Source organism: Micromys minutus, assembly GCF_963924665.1.
Source record: "Micromys minutus genome assembly, chromosome: 31".
In the NCBI taxonomy this organism is placed as follows: Eukaryota; Metazoa; Chordata; class Mammalia; order Rodentia; family Muridae; genus Micromys; species Micromys minutus.
Window position 1 is genome coordinate 13,709,115 of NC_137966.1, and position 17,477 is coordinate 13,726,591.

The 17,477-nt window shown below is 38.5% G+C and overlaps 1 protein-coding gene across 2 annotated transcripts in view; it reads left to right on the forward strand.

Moving 5' to 3' along the window:
- Positions 1-17,477, forward strand: part of CPEB4 (cytoplasmic polyadenylation element binding protein 4) — a 61,567-nt gene that overhangs the window by 23,124 nt on the left and 20,966 nt on the right. The window contains exon 3 of one of the 2 annotated variants that reach the window (XM_080942266.1): positions 14,053-14,103. The exons of the other annotated variant lie outside the window; for it this stretch is intronic. Coding sequence (XP_080798392.1) covers positions 14,053-14,103 — 51 coding nt within the window. The remainder of the gene's footprint in view (positions 1-14,052; positions 14,104-17,477) is intronic. 2 annotated transcript variants of the gene reach the window in all.

The window sequence follows — 17,477 nt, forward strand, 5'->3', positions numbered from 1 at the left end:
GTTTAAACGTGACATTACCTTTGCCTTAAACACAATCCATTGTCCTCTAAATCAGGCACTAGATCATGCCAGCCCATCTAGACAATAAATCCTCTGACTCATGCTCCTTCCTCAGAAACAGGGAAGAAAATCACCATTTATTCTGTGAGATCATCATGCCTCTTAGAAAGAAATGTAAATTTTAGCTTGAGAATAGTGCTAAAGATTTAATCATACAAAGACATTTTACATTTGGGCTAATTTTTTTGTTAAAATAATTCCATAGAGCATGGATAACCTCACTTATCTCCTATCTGAAGATATCTTTGTTTAAATCATAAAGCCTAAAATTAATGCAGGCTATAACGCCAGTCATTGTTGCTGCGTATATTAGTTTAAATGAAAAAAAAAAGTTACAAAGGAGAACTTGTATTTTCTGTTTAGGAAAATATTTCCTTGGTACAGGGGTTAATTTTTTTTTTAATTTTTGCCATCAGCAAATAAGATATGTGATATTTCTAGGGGCTTCAAAGGTAGAGTTTGAACTTTGTTGTGAATGTGTTCTTCATTCCAACTGGTTTCTTCAAACAACTTTTAATGGACTCAGAAGGCCTTAGCTTTCATTTGGTCATGAATATCAGAACTTTTTGTGGCTTTAAAATAATTTTTAAATACTGTTTTTTTAAAGAGTTTTTAAGTTTGCTTAAAAGTGTCATTTGATCCATGGCAGGGGCTCAGCTGTTTGAGGAGGCAAAGGGTCCTCCATAGGCCTTATCTTTGTGTCATTGCTGAGGTCAGTTGGCAAGTCCTTATGTTATTTTTGTCCTGGAAACTGAGTTGCCTTCTCTATAACCAGTGGCACTGACAGTCCACAGAAGCTTGTCCCCACAGACCAACTTTGTTTTCTTTGCTCCACACCCAGACTCACGTGCCAAGAGCCCGAGTCTGTGAGTTTTGATTTCCCCACATGGCACCTTGGGCACATCTATAATACTGTTAGATTATCAGGAACAAGCAATGCTCCCCTACTTAGATGTCCAGGAGATTGTTTGGGGAATACTGGCATTTACTGTACTTTTTCCTTGCCTATGACATTGGTACTTTTTAGAAAGGGAGTAGCAGATCAGAATCAAACTTGAGCACAGCTGTTTCCAGCCTTCTGAAGCATAGGTTGGACACATGAAGTAGTCATAAAATATGTTTATTTTATGTGTATATAGTAAGAAAGACCTTAAACAATTATGGCACTTTCTCCCTCAACATGTGCAGAGAATAAGGGGAAGTAGGAACAAAGTAGGAAGTGGTTTTTGGTCTGGACAGATGCATTGGATAAAGAGACAGAATTACTACTTAGAATATGTCAGACAATTCCATTTCATAATAGTGACTGAATATTTTAAACCTGATAGATAAAGGCACTTTAATACCCAATTTGCTTCATTTCACTAGAAAGCAAATTAAACAGCAAGATTACTGCAGACAAATGCAGTTCGTAAGTCTCACAGCACTGCAGTTGTTCTTCAGTTATTAACTAAATTATGAGTCAACATATATTTTCCTTTGAATGTAATGAAAATGGAGTCTTTTGTATTGTTTTAGAATAAATAGATTAAATTTTGCTTTCAATTTTTGGGAAGAATGATACTCAACATACTTATTAGCAATGACTCTTATGTGTGCCAGGCATGTCAATGCTAAGTCTGCACGTGAGCAGTAATGGTTATTTGTAGTGCCTGCTGTTCATGAAACCTTCCTAGGAGACCTGTTAGAAATGTATGTGATGCATGTTTCTGCCTCACTTGCTTCATAATTCATAAGGATTTATTTTAAAAACTGTTGACTTAACACAAGAATGTTCTACATTTTAATTTCTGATTGCCAAAAGTATTGTAACCTTCTACTTTAAACACTTTGGATGCTTTTCTATTTTCTTATATTTTGAATTTCAGAGTCTTTCCCCCACAATTTTCATTACTATACATTTTTCCCCTTAAACAAAAGATTAAATGCATGGGCAAATGGTGGTTCCATCTGTGCCTCTTTGTTGCTGAGCAAAAGAATTTATAATAATATCTTTAGAAGAAAATCATGAAATTCAGTTGATATTCAGTGTATAATGCTTGTTTCATTAATTTCATATGAGTGGTGGTTAGGATAATTATGCAAATTCTTTATCTTCGTCATTCAGAGAAAATAAATTTAGTGCTACTTTTGGGGAAAGATTAAATAATGGCTGGCAAACCTTTCTTACATAGAGTTCTCTTAATATTTTCATGTTCCAAATCTGTTCAGAGAACAGATGATGTATACTGATATGCTGAGGCCTTTGACTTGATTTCGTGTAGGTCCTGATTCTGAGAGAACTCTGGACCTCCAACTGAAAGCTATTGGATGAGGACCACAGTTGGTCATTTACTTGTGTCATGTCTCATGAACCTGAAATAATTTGGCCATTAACAAAACTTTCAAACATGAAAGGAGTTCCCATGAAAACAGGCTAGGCTTTACCATAATGTTTAATTTCAGTTCGTATGATGAGGTGTGTGTGTGTGTGTGTGTGTGTGTGTGTGTGTGTGTAGTATATGCCCCTTTTCTCTTTAAATGTTGGCCTCTGTCCATATGAAGACAGGCCACTACACCAACCATTTAAAGGGTTAGACACTTTCCTTTAAAGCAGACAAGGTGCAAACTGCAGTAAGGAAGAACTAAAAAGAACAGGGCAAAATACAACTCATTATCATGGATTCACAACCAAATTTCCCCTCTCAACTAAATTACTATTTATGTTATCAAGTGTCTTCTGGAAAATTGGGGAAATCTTAAATATTATGTGTATTTGGAGTTCAGACTCAGCCAAGCAGCCTCCCTGCATGTGGGACCTGGCCTTCTGAAAACACTGGTTTCTTCTGTCCCCTTTGGGTGATACTAAGTAACTCAAAGCAGCTGAGCAGGGGAGTGGTCGAGGTTTCCAAAGTAGAAAGTTGCTTTACTTCTAAAAGTCTCCTGAGTAGTGGAGTATAATTCCAACTGGGCTACAATTAGCTTGTGTGCCGGTGGTTTGAAATGAAGGTGTTTCCTCCCCTGCACTGGGGACGTGGAACATCCTGAATAGTCTTCTCTTGGGCTGCTGGTGCCTAGGACTGGACCTCAGCTCTCTGGAGAGAACAGCACTCATTGTGAAGATGAGGAGTTGGGTGGGTTTTCTTGAGTTGCTGCTGGGGTGGGCTGGACTCTGAGCAGCTGGTAGTTTTTAGGGTTACTTCTGATCCAGACTTGTTGGAGCCTCGGTCACTGTGCCAGCAGAGGTAAACTGTGAACTTGCTGGTTCATTCTTTCAGGTGGGGGGTGGGTAGAGAATGGCCTAGGGAAGAGGGAAATGTGATGTTGAACATTGGTAGTAGAATTGAATTGACATCATCCCCACTGTGCTTCTGAACTGAACCAGTTACACAGAGCACACATCCTGTTTACCCTCCATCCACTGATGTCCTGGTTGACAGTGATCCTCTGTCCTCTGCCATACATCTGCGATAGAATGTTTGCCGCTTATTTTTATTCTAAAAATTATATAAGCAGTTGTCACAAAGCAGTAATTGATCTTATGTCATCCATGATATGAGGTCAAAATTGCTGAAACAAGTCCCTTATTTTCTTCTTGAGCATTGAGCACAAAGAATTCTATTTTGAGCTTGTGGAAATCGGGTGGTCATAGTCACCTTAGAACAGTGCCACAACTCTGACTTTATCCTGGATGGCAGGTAAGGGTAAGGAGGGCGGAGGAATAATACTAAACCGTTAATGTTATTAGAAGGTTAATGATCACAAACATTTTCAAAAAGTTACCTCAGAACATTATTGTTTTCAGCCTCACTAAGGCTCTCCTATTCTATGGCTGCTGTGACTTAATTTTAACACACAGTTGGGGGAGCACTGATAAAGGTACAAACCAAGTTTGGTAGACGCTTTTGAGATAACACTAGGAATACAATAATATTCACATTATTATTTATACACATACAAATAGTTTATTGATTTTACACTGCCACCATAAGTACTGGATGCAGCTTATATAAGCTTGGACTTAATGGTGAGAATCTCTCTCCATTTACAAGGGAGAGCTGAGTGATATTTTAGCACATTTTCAGATATTGCTAGCAGTTTCAACAAGAGACCTGTCTCTGAGGAGTAAGGCAGGAGAATGATAGAACAGGACACCTGAGGTCCTCCTCCGACCTCTGTAAGCACCACCTGCATACACACTACACTAGTGTACACACTGCACTCATACACACACATGAAATTTTTAAAAATGTTCATGATCTGCTTTAAATACTTACCTAAATATTGTGTGCAGTTAATTCTTTATCAGCTGTTTACACCTGGTTTACATTTTTTTTTCATGGCACCCATGTACTCAGTACCAAAACTTAGAAAGTTAGAAGGAAAACAAACAACAAAATCCAGCAAATTGTTCCTGTTCAGCAGCACAGTTTGAATAAACTTAACTGGTTTTAAATTGGTTACTACCTGAGCTTCATTATTCTAATTGACTGGTTCTGGATTCAGTCCCACACTAGTGCACCCAACTCTAAAAGCTGGGTTTTGTTTTATTCTGAGTTGCCTAGAAAACAGCCCAGTCAGACTCTGAAGGGAAGATAGTTTTAGAATCTTTCTAGAGCCTCAGGGGTACATGGTAGTGCTACACACCAGAATATAGTCAACTAATTAGAAGACCTTCTTTTTAGTGCCCAAGAAATTAGCAATAGAGTGCAACCCTTTGTTCTAAAGAGTAGTCCTGACTAATAGAAGTTATAAGTAACTTGAAACAAATCTAAAAATGTCTACTGGTTATACAGTTCTGAATAGTAAATGTCTGGCATGACTGAGTAAACAGACATGTTTAAGTCAGCTGATCTCACCCCATGATGTCTACTCAGTGGCTCTCAGTCCTCTTAATGCTGTGACCCTTTAATACAGTTTCTCATGTTGTAATGACTTGCCAGCCATAAAATTATTTTGTTGCTACTTCATAACTGTAATTTTGCTACTGTTGTGAATCCTAATGTGAATATCTGCTATGCAGAATATCTGATATGGGACCCCTAAAGGGGTCATGACCCTTAAGTTGGGAAGCACTGGCCTAGAGGCAAAATCTTCACCTAACTGATTTAACCCTGACAAGTTTTGGATTATATTCTTTCTGATACTTAATACTAAACACTGTCAAATCTTCTAATGTAATGTTCAGATGGCTGATGGTAATTTAAAGATTGTTAAGTTTCGCCCTTTTATTTATAAGTGAAGAAAATAAAGTCTACAAGAAAGCCATCAAAACAAGGCCAGCCACATCACTGGTAATCAGAGAGCTAGGTCTGAACACAGTGCAGATTTGTTTCTTATTATTTCTTAATATTTCAGGATTATAGACTAACACAGGGTTTCTCAATCTGTGGGTCGAAACCATCAGAAAACACATAATTCTAATGGTGTTGGGAACTAAAATACTGCTCAGTAGTAAATTACAGTCATGAGGTGGCAATGAAAATAAGTGCATGGTTGGGGTCACCACAACATGAGGAACTGTATTAAAGGGTCACAGCATTAGCAAGGTTGAGAACCACTGTTCTAGAAGGAAGTGTTAATTTGGGTTTTTGCTTCCGGAGAGTTAAGAGTTCATGACGGCAGCAGGGGCAGCTAAGAGCTCATATCTAAAACAACAAGCAAAAGTGAGAAAGTACATTGGGAATGGCACAAGGCTATTAACCCTGAAGCCTAGTCACTGACACTCCTCCTCTAACAAGGCCACACCTTCTCAGCCTCCATGAACAGCTCTACCAACGGGAGACAGAACATTCAAATGTCTGACCTGTGGTGAACATTTTCATGTGAACCACCACACTTTGCATTCACATGATTGTTTTCCAAAAGTATGTGAATGCTGATGTGATGCAATAAAAATGCATTTAAAGGTGTTACTAATACTTACTGATACTTTTAAGGTTTTAGTTGTTTTGTTTTTATGTTCTAGGGGAGGTGGAGCTAGGAGTCTTTGTTATGTAGTGAAGTCACTATGAAATATTTTCCTTGGAATAGGTCTTAGTGTTTATTAAAGATTATGAGATAATTCTAGAGCCCTTTTCTAATTTTTCTGCTTTATGCTTCTGCTGTTAGGGTATTCCCTAGAACCCAAAAGAACATAGTACTGTAAAGGAAGAAGATATAGAGGGCGAGGAAAGGAGAATGGAAATGTATAAGTCACCTACCTTATATTGTCATCTCCAGCAAGTAGCATTTAGGAGCTTCATTTCTATATTTGAAGCTATATGTGTCATTTGAGACAGTTAGAGAAGAATGTGGATAGCCCTGATATGATGGGACGTAGCCATGTGGCTTGGAGGTCTCCCACATTTGACTCCTGCCTCTATTCTAGCTCCGGAAAATTGCACATGTTCATAGTCTGTGAGAGTCCTTCCACTGTGTGTTTCTGCTTTGAAGTAACCTGGTTGGTCACTGTCTGTGGACAGCGTGTTGATGTGCATGTATGTCCAAGTGGGAGGGTACTACTGATCACTGGTGCCGTCTCTTTTTAATTCTCTGCTCTTTGGAGAACTGTCTCCAACCTTAAATCCTTAGAGAACCTTTTTCTCTGAATTTTGTGATCTTCAGTTTATAGTTGAAAACAGGTAAAGCCTAGAAAGGTGAAACAACTTTTCAAAGTAAAGTTACTCAGTTTCCCAGTAAGGGAGAGGGGGTCTCTGAAAGTAGGGTGGCCTCATAGTCAGTGGCCTCAGCATTTGTAGTGGAGCTGGAACGAAGGGAATGTAAGATTAAGCAGCGTGGCTTTGCATGCTTCCATGGAGTGGGCATTAATAGTTCTTAGCTTCAGTTCAGGAATTCGGTGTAAAATTTGTATTCTCGTGGTTCATGGTAGTCTTCTATAGAAGGTGTGGTCCTCACACTGACTCCCTGCTACAGAATGGAGACCGCTGTTCTAACCACTGATTCTGATGCCTCAGGCCATCCTAGGGCCTGATCCCTAGGTCACTCGGACCCACTGCTTTCCCTGAGTTTGATTGTTGGTCTGTTTTTCTACTTTTCTTCCCATTAGATTACACCTTCTGCTCCTTTTTAACCAGCTATGGCTGCTTTAATTGGACAAAAAAAAAAAAAAAAAAAGCCCCCCCCCCCTTTTTAAACTTTAGTTATTAATCACTGGTATCATAACATCCTCTTAAGGCAAGTTACCCTGTTGCTGTGTCCTCTCACTGCAGCATCCAGAGTCAAGAAGGTTTCTGGTGAGGATAAAAATAGCCTTCCTGCTTGCTGGTTTGTTATTAGCTTTCCTGGCAGTCGGAAATCTTTTGAATTCCTTAATTAGGTCAGCTCCTTGGTAGCTTCTCTGCAGACATTCCCTTCTGCCTGGAACTCTTAGTTGCTTTTAGACCATGCAACTTTACAGCTGCCTTGAATTATAGTTGGGTAGTCTTTCATTCTGTAAAAATGTATTACATTGGCTTTTACAATCTTGTTTTCCACTGTCCTATTACAATTTAAAATTGTAATTTGAGGTTTTTGTACAAAAAGCAGGTGCCCCTTGTTTATATTAATACTCCTAACTTAGGTGAGTTTTGAGGTTTCCTATTCCTGAAATCCTTCTGCTACAGTGCTAGTTATGATAAAAGGCAGGTGCTTGAGTTTTGTCTTCTTTTTATCTCAGAAAAGTTGTATATCCCTGTTTTCAACCAAAGATACTAGTAAACTTGTACTTCCCTAAGGCTAAAAGATTCCCTGGATTATTATTGCCTTCTGCAAAATTCCAGTTTAGTACGTGTTAAACAGAAGAAACTGCCTGGCGTCCTTTCTTGTGAAGGTGGAAAATCGTTGCTTATCTTTGGCTGTTTTTGGAGACTGAAAAGGAATTTCTGCTCATTACTGAAATACTACCACACACTAGGGGTAGAGGGGTCTTATCACTCTACAGAGCTTATTTTAGGACTCTCTCACAATGCCTATAAATGGAAATTGAGACTTCTGTGTCCCTAATATTCAGCATCGTGAAGTAAATTACAAAACTGATTTTATCCTTTTCCCTGTATCTTATAAGGCAAAGACATCATCACCTTCTGCACCACCCCATCCCCATTCATCCAGCAGCTGATTACTGAGTACTTTTCTGTGCCTGGATTCTGGAATCCAAGACACTAAGTCAGTTTAAGTGTGACAGCTATTTTTGACTGACAGTTTGACACAACCAGAATCACCTGTGAAGGGAGGACCATGAGCAGTTATCCAATTTGACCTGTGAGGGATTGTTACTTGAGTTAACAGAAGTAGGAAGGCCTATATCCTGAATGAGTGACACCATTTTAATGGGCTGAGCCCTGGACTGAGTGAATAGGAGAGAGTTAACTGAGCAACTAGGAAGCATGCATGCTTTCATTCCCTGGCTGCTTTTGACTATGGATGTGCTTCAGGCTCATGCTGCCTTGATTTCCCCACAATAATAGATTGTGATCTAGAATTATGAGCAAAGTAAAACCTTTCTTCTTAAGTTCCTGTTTGGGGTATTTTATCGCAGCAACAGGAAATGAAAGTAAGGCAATCAGTAGCCTTGTATGAGGAGGTGTCACCATACAGAGTGAACCAGAGTATGGGGGCCATGATTTGGGAAGACTTCATAGGAAATAAGGCCCATAGGGAGCTGCCTATAGCAGCAGGGCAAGAGATGGTGAAGGGAATGGAGGTAGAGCTTGAGTGGTAAAAGGAGGGCATCCACAGAGGAAGTTACCAGAAATAGAGGTGATAAGTTAGCAGATCTAGATACCTGGTGGGTTTTGTAAGGATAGGGAAATGTCTCTGTGGACAGATAGGAAAGAGCACAAGTTTAAGTATTTTCTTGACTCTCACGCTAATGGCCACATCCATCTCACTGAGGCTTTTGTTTAGCGATAACTCTGTGTGTATGAAATGTCTTTTAGATGGGTCTTTAGAAAGAGCAAGGATCTGTAGCTGTATCAGTGCCAGTTCTTCCTTTGTGATTTCACAGAGAAATGCTATACACAGGAGGTTACAGGACAGGCAGATCACAAGACCAAGTGGTGTTATGGACTTTTATTTTTAAGATGTCTTCTTATCATGAGGTACAGAGCATAGTGAGAACATTGCATAGGTCTTACTGACATTGGTTCAGCATTTGTGTAAATACAGAGTTGGTATCCTAACCAGTGAATTTATGATGGACCTTTAGCCTTTGCTATAATTATTCAGGTATCCATAACACCATCTTGCTACAAGTATCAGGCAGTGTTGATTAAAAACAAAAGTATGTAAAGGCCACCTGTTACCTTTAATCAGAATTTGTGACAGTATAGCTTTGACTTAGATGTGAACTAAATAAGAATATCACTCTCAGAGTTTTTCTTATGCAACTACTACAATGTATGTCTACATACAAACATATATGCATACATGGATATATATGGAAGTTAGGAAATTGTAATGTTGGGCACTGAAAACTCCTTTTCCTTTAGAGTTTCTAGGTTATTCTAGCTTGAGCTAATTAAAAAATAACTTAGAATTTCATGGTACTTGGAGTTGTATAGGACCACATTGGCTATGTTCTAGACAGCAAAGCTGTTATTTCTTATATAACCTGACTTGTACCATGTCACAAATTGGCTTTGAAGAATGAAAAATCATACCATGCTCTCCAGAGACGCTGTAAAACATCTTGATAGTTTTCATTGTTTGTGTTTGAAGTATTTGCTTTTTTGTATCATTTCCTGATGAATCATCTGCAGCAATAATATCTAGGTTTGTCCTTGGAAAATAGTTCTAATTGTGAAAGTAACCTGTATATTTATTACTAATAAAATAGAGCATTGCCTTTCATCTTCTTGATGAACTTGCTTAGTCCTAAAAGACTGTGATAGGACATACTGCTATCTTCTTACTAACTCCTAGGTCCATCCATTTGCTAAACAGTGGTTCTTTCCAAGTAATGGGTGCCCAGCATGGAACTGTCAAGTTGGCACACAGACGTTTTCTAGATGTAGAATTTGGTAATGTTGTTTCCCAGAGTCACACTGTATCAGTTAAGTTGCCTATATTTGGCTAGGTTGAATAGTGTCTACAAATATAGCCTCTGGCTTCTGTATGAGATGTGCTAGGCTCTGTCTCCAAATGCCACTGCTGTCTCCAGAGACACATCGCATTTCTGGAGATAGTGTTCTTTAAGAGGAGGGGTGCTGGTCAGGCAGTGTGTTGTTGTTGTTTTTGTTGTTGTTGTTGTTGTTGTTTTATGTCTGCAACACAGCCAATAGCAAAAGCCAGCCTTCAGGGATTAGATTTTAGCCATCAAATACATTCATTTGGTTAAAAGCTAAATGTCATTCTTTTTTCTTCAGGAACTAAAATTTAAATGTACAAAAACATATCTATAGATAGATGAGTTATCAAAAAATCAACCAGCAAGACTACAGGTACTGGATTACATGTATGTTCACCTATCTCAATTATTTTTTTACTTTATCCTTTATTCATTATGAAACACTTATGTTTTAAGTTCAGTAGAATGAACTCATTGTTTTCTGGTGCCCAAATAGGAAACATAGGTTTTGTTTTATTTTTTTTTAATGATTTAGTTCAAAGGGCACTTATTATATAAAAGAGATTAGAGGATTTATCCACTAGCTGAAATGCTTACATAAGACTGGCTATTGCTATTGCTAGATTTAGAGAGCTAACTTAAAAAGAGGTTTCCATTTTGGGAAAGTCTGGGGGAAAAAAGAGACCTTGAAAAAGCCCCTCAAAAAGCTTGTATCCTTAACAGAAGCCAACACAGAGATGTTCCTAACAGGTTAGCTAATAACTGCCTTACTTAGAAGAATTCAGAACCTCCTTCAGTTGTTCCATACAGACAGTGTCATATCATTTGATACTAAGAAAAATGAGCTGTCGAGCTCTAGAAAAGACAGAAGAACCATAAATCCCCAGGAAGTGAAAAAAGCCAGGCTGATAAGGCTTGGTTCTCTGGTTTCAGCCAAATTATGCCCTAGTAAAGGAAAAGCTATTAAATTAGCAAAAAGATCTGAGGTTTAGGTGATAGGACAGAATGAATAGGCAGGACAGAGGGAGCTTAGGATAATGACACTGCTGTGCTTCTGTATCAATAGGTGCTGTGTAGATACATGTTGTTATACGTTTCTCTGAGCAGTAAGAATGAAAGTAATATGATCTGTGATTTTCTTGGTGTCAATGAAATGCTTATTTAGAGTCACTTAAAATAAATGTATCTTTCTAGAGCTAACTTTTGTTGTGAATTTTTTAAAAAAGAACTCTTTAGCTAGGCAGATAGGCACCAAGACACATAAACAAGGTACCCAGTCTTTGGCTGGAAACATGCAGTGTGTTCACTGTGGATCTGTGGATGGGAGAGTCAGGATCTTAGTCGTTGGACAGGAAAGGGAAGATGGTGAGCAGTATGGCATCCACAGAGCTGATAAGAGAGACACACAGGGGCACCTCGGACAGCTTGTAGACGGCCAGGTCCTCCGTAGTGTGATGGGCACTTTGGGAAATGTTCTAAAGGAGAGATAGTGCCCATAAGTGTGAATGACTTGTTTAGATTTGTTAGTTGTAGAAAGAAGTTACAGAATTGGGAAATATTGTGAAACTTAAAAGAAAAAAAATCTCTTAATGTCACTGCTGATTCTTTAAAAGTAGGGGGAAATTCTTCTTTGTTTTAGGAAGATATCACGTGCATATCATCTGGGCCTCTCATGATCAAAGCTGGTGCTCATCCAGCAGCGACCTTATCAGAAGTCAAGTGAAAGCTGCTAAAGGCTCACAGCCTGTCCCAGCTGGGGTGATGCTGACAGTGGCGCCCAGTGTGATGCTGTGTCTTGGGCGCAGGGTAGAAAGCTAAGGGGCAGACAGGTGTGAAATGTCACTCACCTAAAAGTAGGCACACACCTGAGCTGAGCCAAGTTTTTGTGTCTGTGAAGTCAAAATACTTCTCAGTCCTCCAAAAATACTCAGAAAATGTGTTTCTGTTAAGTTTGAACTTTGTTCAACTGGGCCAGCCAGTATGGTAATCTGTCACTCGGATTCCCATTGTTGTTTATAGCCTTTCATAGCCCAAAAGTAGAGACCTTATGGCTCATGCGGAACAGCCCGGTTTCAACTACAGTGCCAGCACCCAAGAAATTAGAGCATGTCCTCAGAAGTGCAGACAGCTCTTCTTAGCCCTTAATTTTATCAATATAAATGCTTTTATTAAAATGTTTGATTATGAAAGAAAGTGGTTTTAATAGCTCCTGTTAACTCATTTGCTTAGAGGATTACATAGCAACAAAATCTAGACATGTTTCATTAAAGAAAATCAGATGAGGTCAAATGGTTCATGTCATGCTCCTGTTTCACACATCTCAGGTCCATTTTCTTAAGTATGCTGCGACAGGAGTAGAATCCAAGTTGTAATTAAATCATCTCCAGCGGTTCTTAAAAGAGTTGAGAACTTGACTGCTCATCAACAGTAAAAAAACAAAGCAAAATTTAGACAGAAATTGAAGTATCAAAATCAGGTTTTACCTTTTCCCTAGCTCCATTTCTCCACTCACTCCCTAAATAGCAATAAGCTGAAATCTTAGCGAGAACAGTTAATCTTATCTTAGAAAGCCCGTTTATTTGATTTTAGATTGGTTGCAAAGTTTAATCAGTTATGGTGTGTTCATGTTGGACCCAAGGTTTGGGATGTAGGTTAGTTACAGATTCTGGCAGAAAAAAATGTCCTTCTCTTTTCATGACATGGGGCATTCCTGAGAGTTCCTTTCAAAGGTAAGAGTCTCTCACTGAAGCTTTCTTGGTGTTGGAATGATGGGACCACACTAGCTCTGGTGCCCAGAATGCTCTCTGAACCGAGTAGGTCTTGCTGGCATTTAGAGAAGGCTTAGCAGAATCTCTGCCTCTTCTCTGCTTTTCCACAGTCCATAAGCCTCACTGCTCTGTGAGGCCAGAGCTCAGTGCTCTTACCTAAAGGGACCTTTGTACTTCAGAGTCAGTTAGCTATTGGCAGCTACTCCTGACCATAGTAAAGAATTAGTGGCCAGATTTTTCAGCCCTTGCAGAACCAGCTGAGAGCTCTCTGTTTTTTTTTTTTTGTTGTTGTTGTTGTTGTTGTTGTTGTTTGTTTGTTTGTTTGTTTTTGTTTTTTGTTTGCTTTTTTTAAAGATTGATTAAAAATGGGTACATGGGGCATAGGGGCTTTAAAATGTTGCCCCAGTGATACTTATTTTGTAACTTAGCCTGTACACAATGTTTATTTGATGAGGATTTGTGGTCTAGAAAGCTCACTTTATATGTAGAGGTACTTCAAAAACCAGAAATAGAATTTCTTAAAGGCAGAGGATTCCGTTGCCTTCCCTTGCCAGTTTGGGGCATAGTCACCCAACAGTTTGAGTACTTTCACAAGTTGTTTTTTGGAAATAGCTTGAATAGTGATTTTAACTTCAAATTTTATGAACCATTTCAAACTTGGAAGCTAAGTGACCAGGGCATTTATTGAGTGCTCACTTTGCACAGCCCAGACCCCACATTCCACACTGCCTGCATGCCTTTATCTGTGAACGCCTTTTTCTTAAGGAAAAAGCCACATAGGAAAATATGTAATTGCATCCTTTAACAAAAGTAACAACACAAATGAAAATCATTTCATACTTATGGGGCATAAAATTTCAAGATTGTTTTCATAGATTGATGTCAGAACACAGTGGTTTAGAGGAACATGTTTTGGGTGGTGATTTGGAAACAGCAATGCCCTAACTAGTTAGGCAGTTGGTGTTATGAGTAGTTAAATAAAGGGACACTTGATCACCTTCAGACTCTCCCTGTGGTGCACCAGTGCTCGACACATCCTCAGACTAGCTCCGGTCCTTAGAACAACAAACTCACATCCCATAATGGAGATTTGTGAATATTTTTCATATTAGAAGTCACCAACTCCGCTCTGTTATTGAATACTTTTAAACTATCTATGAAAAAAATTAGTAACAAACGGCCTTCTTTTACCTTCAGGTCGTCTAAACTATTCATACCCAGGATCCGATAGTTCTCTGCTTATTAATGGTAAGTGATAATTGATTTACCCTAGTGAAGTACACAAACTTGAAGTTAGTATTAGGTTATGAAAATATCATATTTGTGCTTCAACAAGTGCAAAAATGGCACTAATTTGCTCTGCAGTGACATTTATTGATTGCTGTTAATCGCCTATTTTAACAATAATTTTTGTCCCTCAAAATTGTGATAGAAACTTTTCTCTAAAAATACTGTGAGCCACTTGATTCTCCATTCTGAAATTAATGAAGAGAGTGAGTGTGAATCCCATGACAGATCAACATCATCAAGTACTACTTAGCTCCTTAGAGCAAATGAAAAGAGAAGGTAAACAGAAACTTAGAACCCGAAAGAGGCAGCCCTTCACTAAAAAACAAAAAACAAACAAACCGCAGTGCTTTATGCTCCAAAGAGAAGGTCATTCAGTATATATCATAAAGGAGAGCATGAAGAAAGATGTATTTGTCCTGACACTTTTTTCCATGGTCTCCTTCCCTGATCCAAACACTAGTAATGTGCCCACAAATCCCGCTTTTATGTGTGCATGCCAGAAGAAAGTTAAAGGTCAAAGGGAAGGCAGAGGCAACTAACTACTCACAGAATTAAAGAACTTTAAAGTACATAGATATTTTTGGTACCACAGTTTAGAATAAATAGGTAGAATAGAGAAATCCATTTTCTTTTTATTTGCAAATGTGTATGCATTTTTAAGATTTTTTTATGTATATTTGTTTGTATGAGTATATGTCCTATGTATGTGGGTTCCTTTGGAAGCCAGAAAGGGCATTGGATTCCTTGGAGCAGAAGCTACAGGCTATTGTGAGCTGCTGTGTAGGTGCTGGGAACTGAACTCGGGTCCTCTGAAAGAGCAGGAAATCACCCTTAACCATTGAGCCATATTTCCAGTTCCTGGGGGTTTTTTTCCCCCAAATTTCTGTTCATTTTAATCTCTGTTAATATCTTCTGTCCAAGAATTATTTTTGCTGTATTCTGATCATTCATCAAGCAAACAGAAACAGAAAAAAAAAAAAAACCTACCTTGTCAGATTCACATGGTAAAGGAGGAGTTGAAGATGATTATTATAATTAGCTCTCTTTTTGGTTATTACTTGAAAATGGTGACCTATGTAAAATATAGGCTTCTTAGCCACTCCCAGAAGTCAACAAGAGAGCAGCTGAATGAGAGGTGCTGGGCCAGCAGCTCTTCTGGAAGCTCTATAGTGCATTAAAACCTCACTCTTTGATCAAAGTTGAGTCTCCTTATGCTCAGTGCCAGAAATTTATCATCATCGTCATCATCTATAAAATAATGCCACCATATTATTCTAGCAGAAACATCATAATGTTTATAATATAATATAGCAGCACAGATGTATCTAAGCTAAAACCTACCAACCTACCACCTCATGGAAGCGGCATAAGGAGGACATCCTGTCCACAGAGCAAGGTTTACCTTTTCCTAGAAACTAGAGCCAGGTTCAAGTCCAAGCACTGGAAATTATGGTGAGCTGAGATTTGGGATACGCTGAGTGGTCCCAGGCAAAATGGTTGGCTTTTATTTGTGTTAATTACCTCATGAAGTTGTTGAGGTTGGATCAGTTGTCTCTGGGGCTCATCTTTGTGAAGTGCGGAAAAACTCTCTACTAGCTTTTTTTAAAACATATTAAATTTTTAAAGATTATTTTGTTATACCTTTCTTTTTCCTATTAATGTTTATTTTTTATGGATAGTTAATTTTCAGTGACTTTTATTTGTCAAAAGGGAAAAGAAAAACAATAAAGATAGCCTTTCCCCCAAGTATTTATGTTTTGAAATTGTATTAGTTCAAAGACATTAGAAGGAGGCCAGATACTTCATTCTCATTGCTTCTTATAGAGAAGTTTTATTTATTATAAAAGTATACTTACTAGGGTTAATATCATTAATATTACCTCAAACTGAACGATATAAAGATGAAGAAAACTAAGAAGATATAAAAAAGAAGAAACTCTGGCTCCTTAAGCCAAACCCAAGCATGTGAGGTCATGATTGCCATGGTCTCAGGTACAGTATCCATCTCTAGAGGGCCCAACAAACTAGGTTTTGTCAGATGTGACCTAGTATTAGTTTTCAGTGGGAAACCAGTAGGACAGATGCTGATTTATTCATTTGTAGTGAAGAATGACACTTGTGTTTAGACCAGAGAGCGGAACTGCGAGACTCATTCATTCTCCACTATTAGTCAGATATCCTAGAAGATTGTGTAGGTGGGGTGGGAGAGATGGCTTGGTGGTTCAGAATAGACACTGCCTTTGCAGAGGACCCAGGGCTCAAAACTATGTGTTACTCCAGCTCCAGGGAGATCCAGCACCTCTGCCATCCTCAGGCACCTGAACTCATGTGCATAAACTGATACATATAATTAAAATATAAAGTAAAACAATGTTAGAAGACTACTTCAATCAGGCTTTTAGAAAAGGGCAGTGAGACCTCCAGCACAGGATCTAGGTGTAGGTGGTGGCTATTCCTTCAGCCTTAACCATGTATCATAAACTTAACTTGTATCATAAACTGACCTTGCTACACTGATGCATTAGCAGCTTTGTTCTTAGGTCACATTTTGGATGCAGTTATCTTGGAAATCTAACATATGGGAGTAAATGTGCTTAATGGAGACACTCAGAATTACAGAAACCTCCCATCTTTCAAGTTTGAAGATTAAGTAAATACACTTACACTAAATCACTTATCATACCAAACACATAGGAAGTCAAACTAAAACCAGTCATTGTTTAAAGCTAAGAATATGAATACTAAAATTTTACAGAAGGGGGCAACAGCAATGAAGGATTTGAGATGAGTCTGTAAAACCTACCTGGGGTAAACATGTTCTTTTCTTTGTTATTGAGATAAATAACCCAAACCACTACTTTTAAATGTAGCTCCCTCAACGTTTCACTGTCGTTTGAAATGGGTAATAAAAGCCTGATAGCGTGTCCCTTTATCACCAAGCCTAGACAGGCTGCAGAGGGCTCTTCCTGGCCAGCAGTTTGTTCTGACTTTTAAAACCATGGGAAGTGATTCTGTCTATGAAACATTATGTTTCTACATCTTCCAGAGCTTTGCCTCAGGAGTGTCAGCCGCCAGAGCTTCCCCTTTTGTTTGCATTAGAAATAAGAGCTACTTACCCCCTCCTTTTGCACATTTCATTGCAAACATTCTATTTTTGACTGATTTTTATTATGTAATTTGTTTTGTAATTTTTCAAGTAATCTCAGGAGTTTAGGTGAGGATATGGATTTAAATCCTAACTAAATAAAAAGAAAAGGGGCAGGATCTTTTCCCACTTTGGGGTAGTTTAGATCAGAACAACATTGGAATGTGTGTGCACAATAATAAAAGGG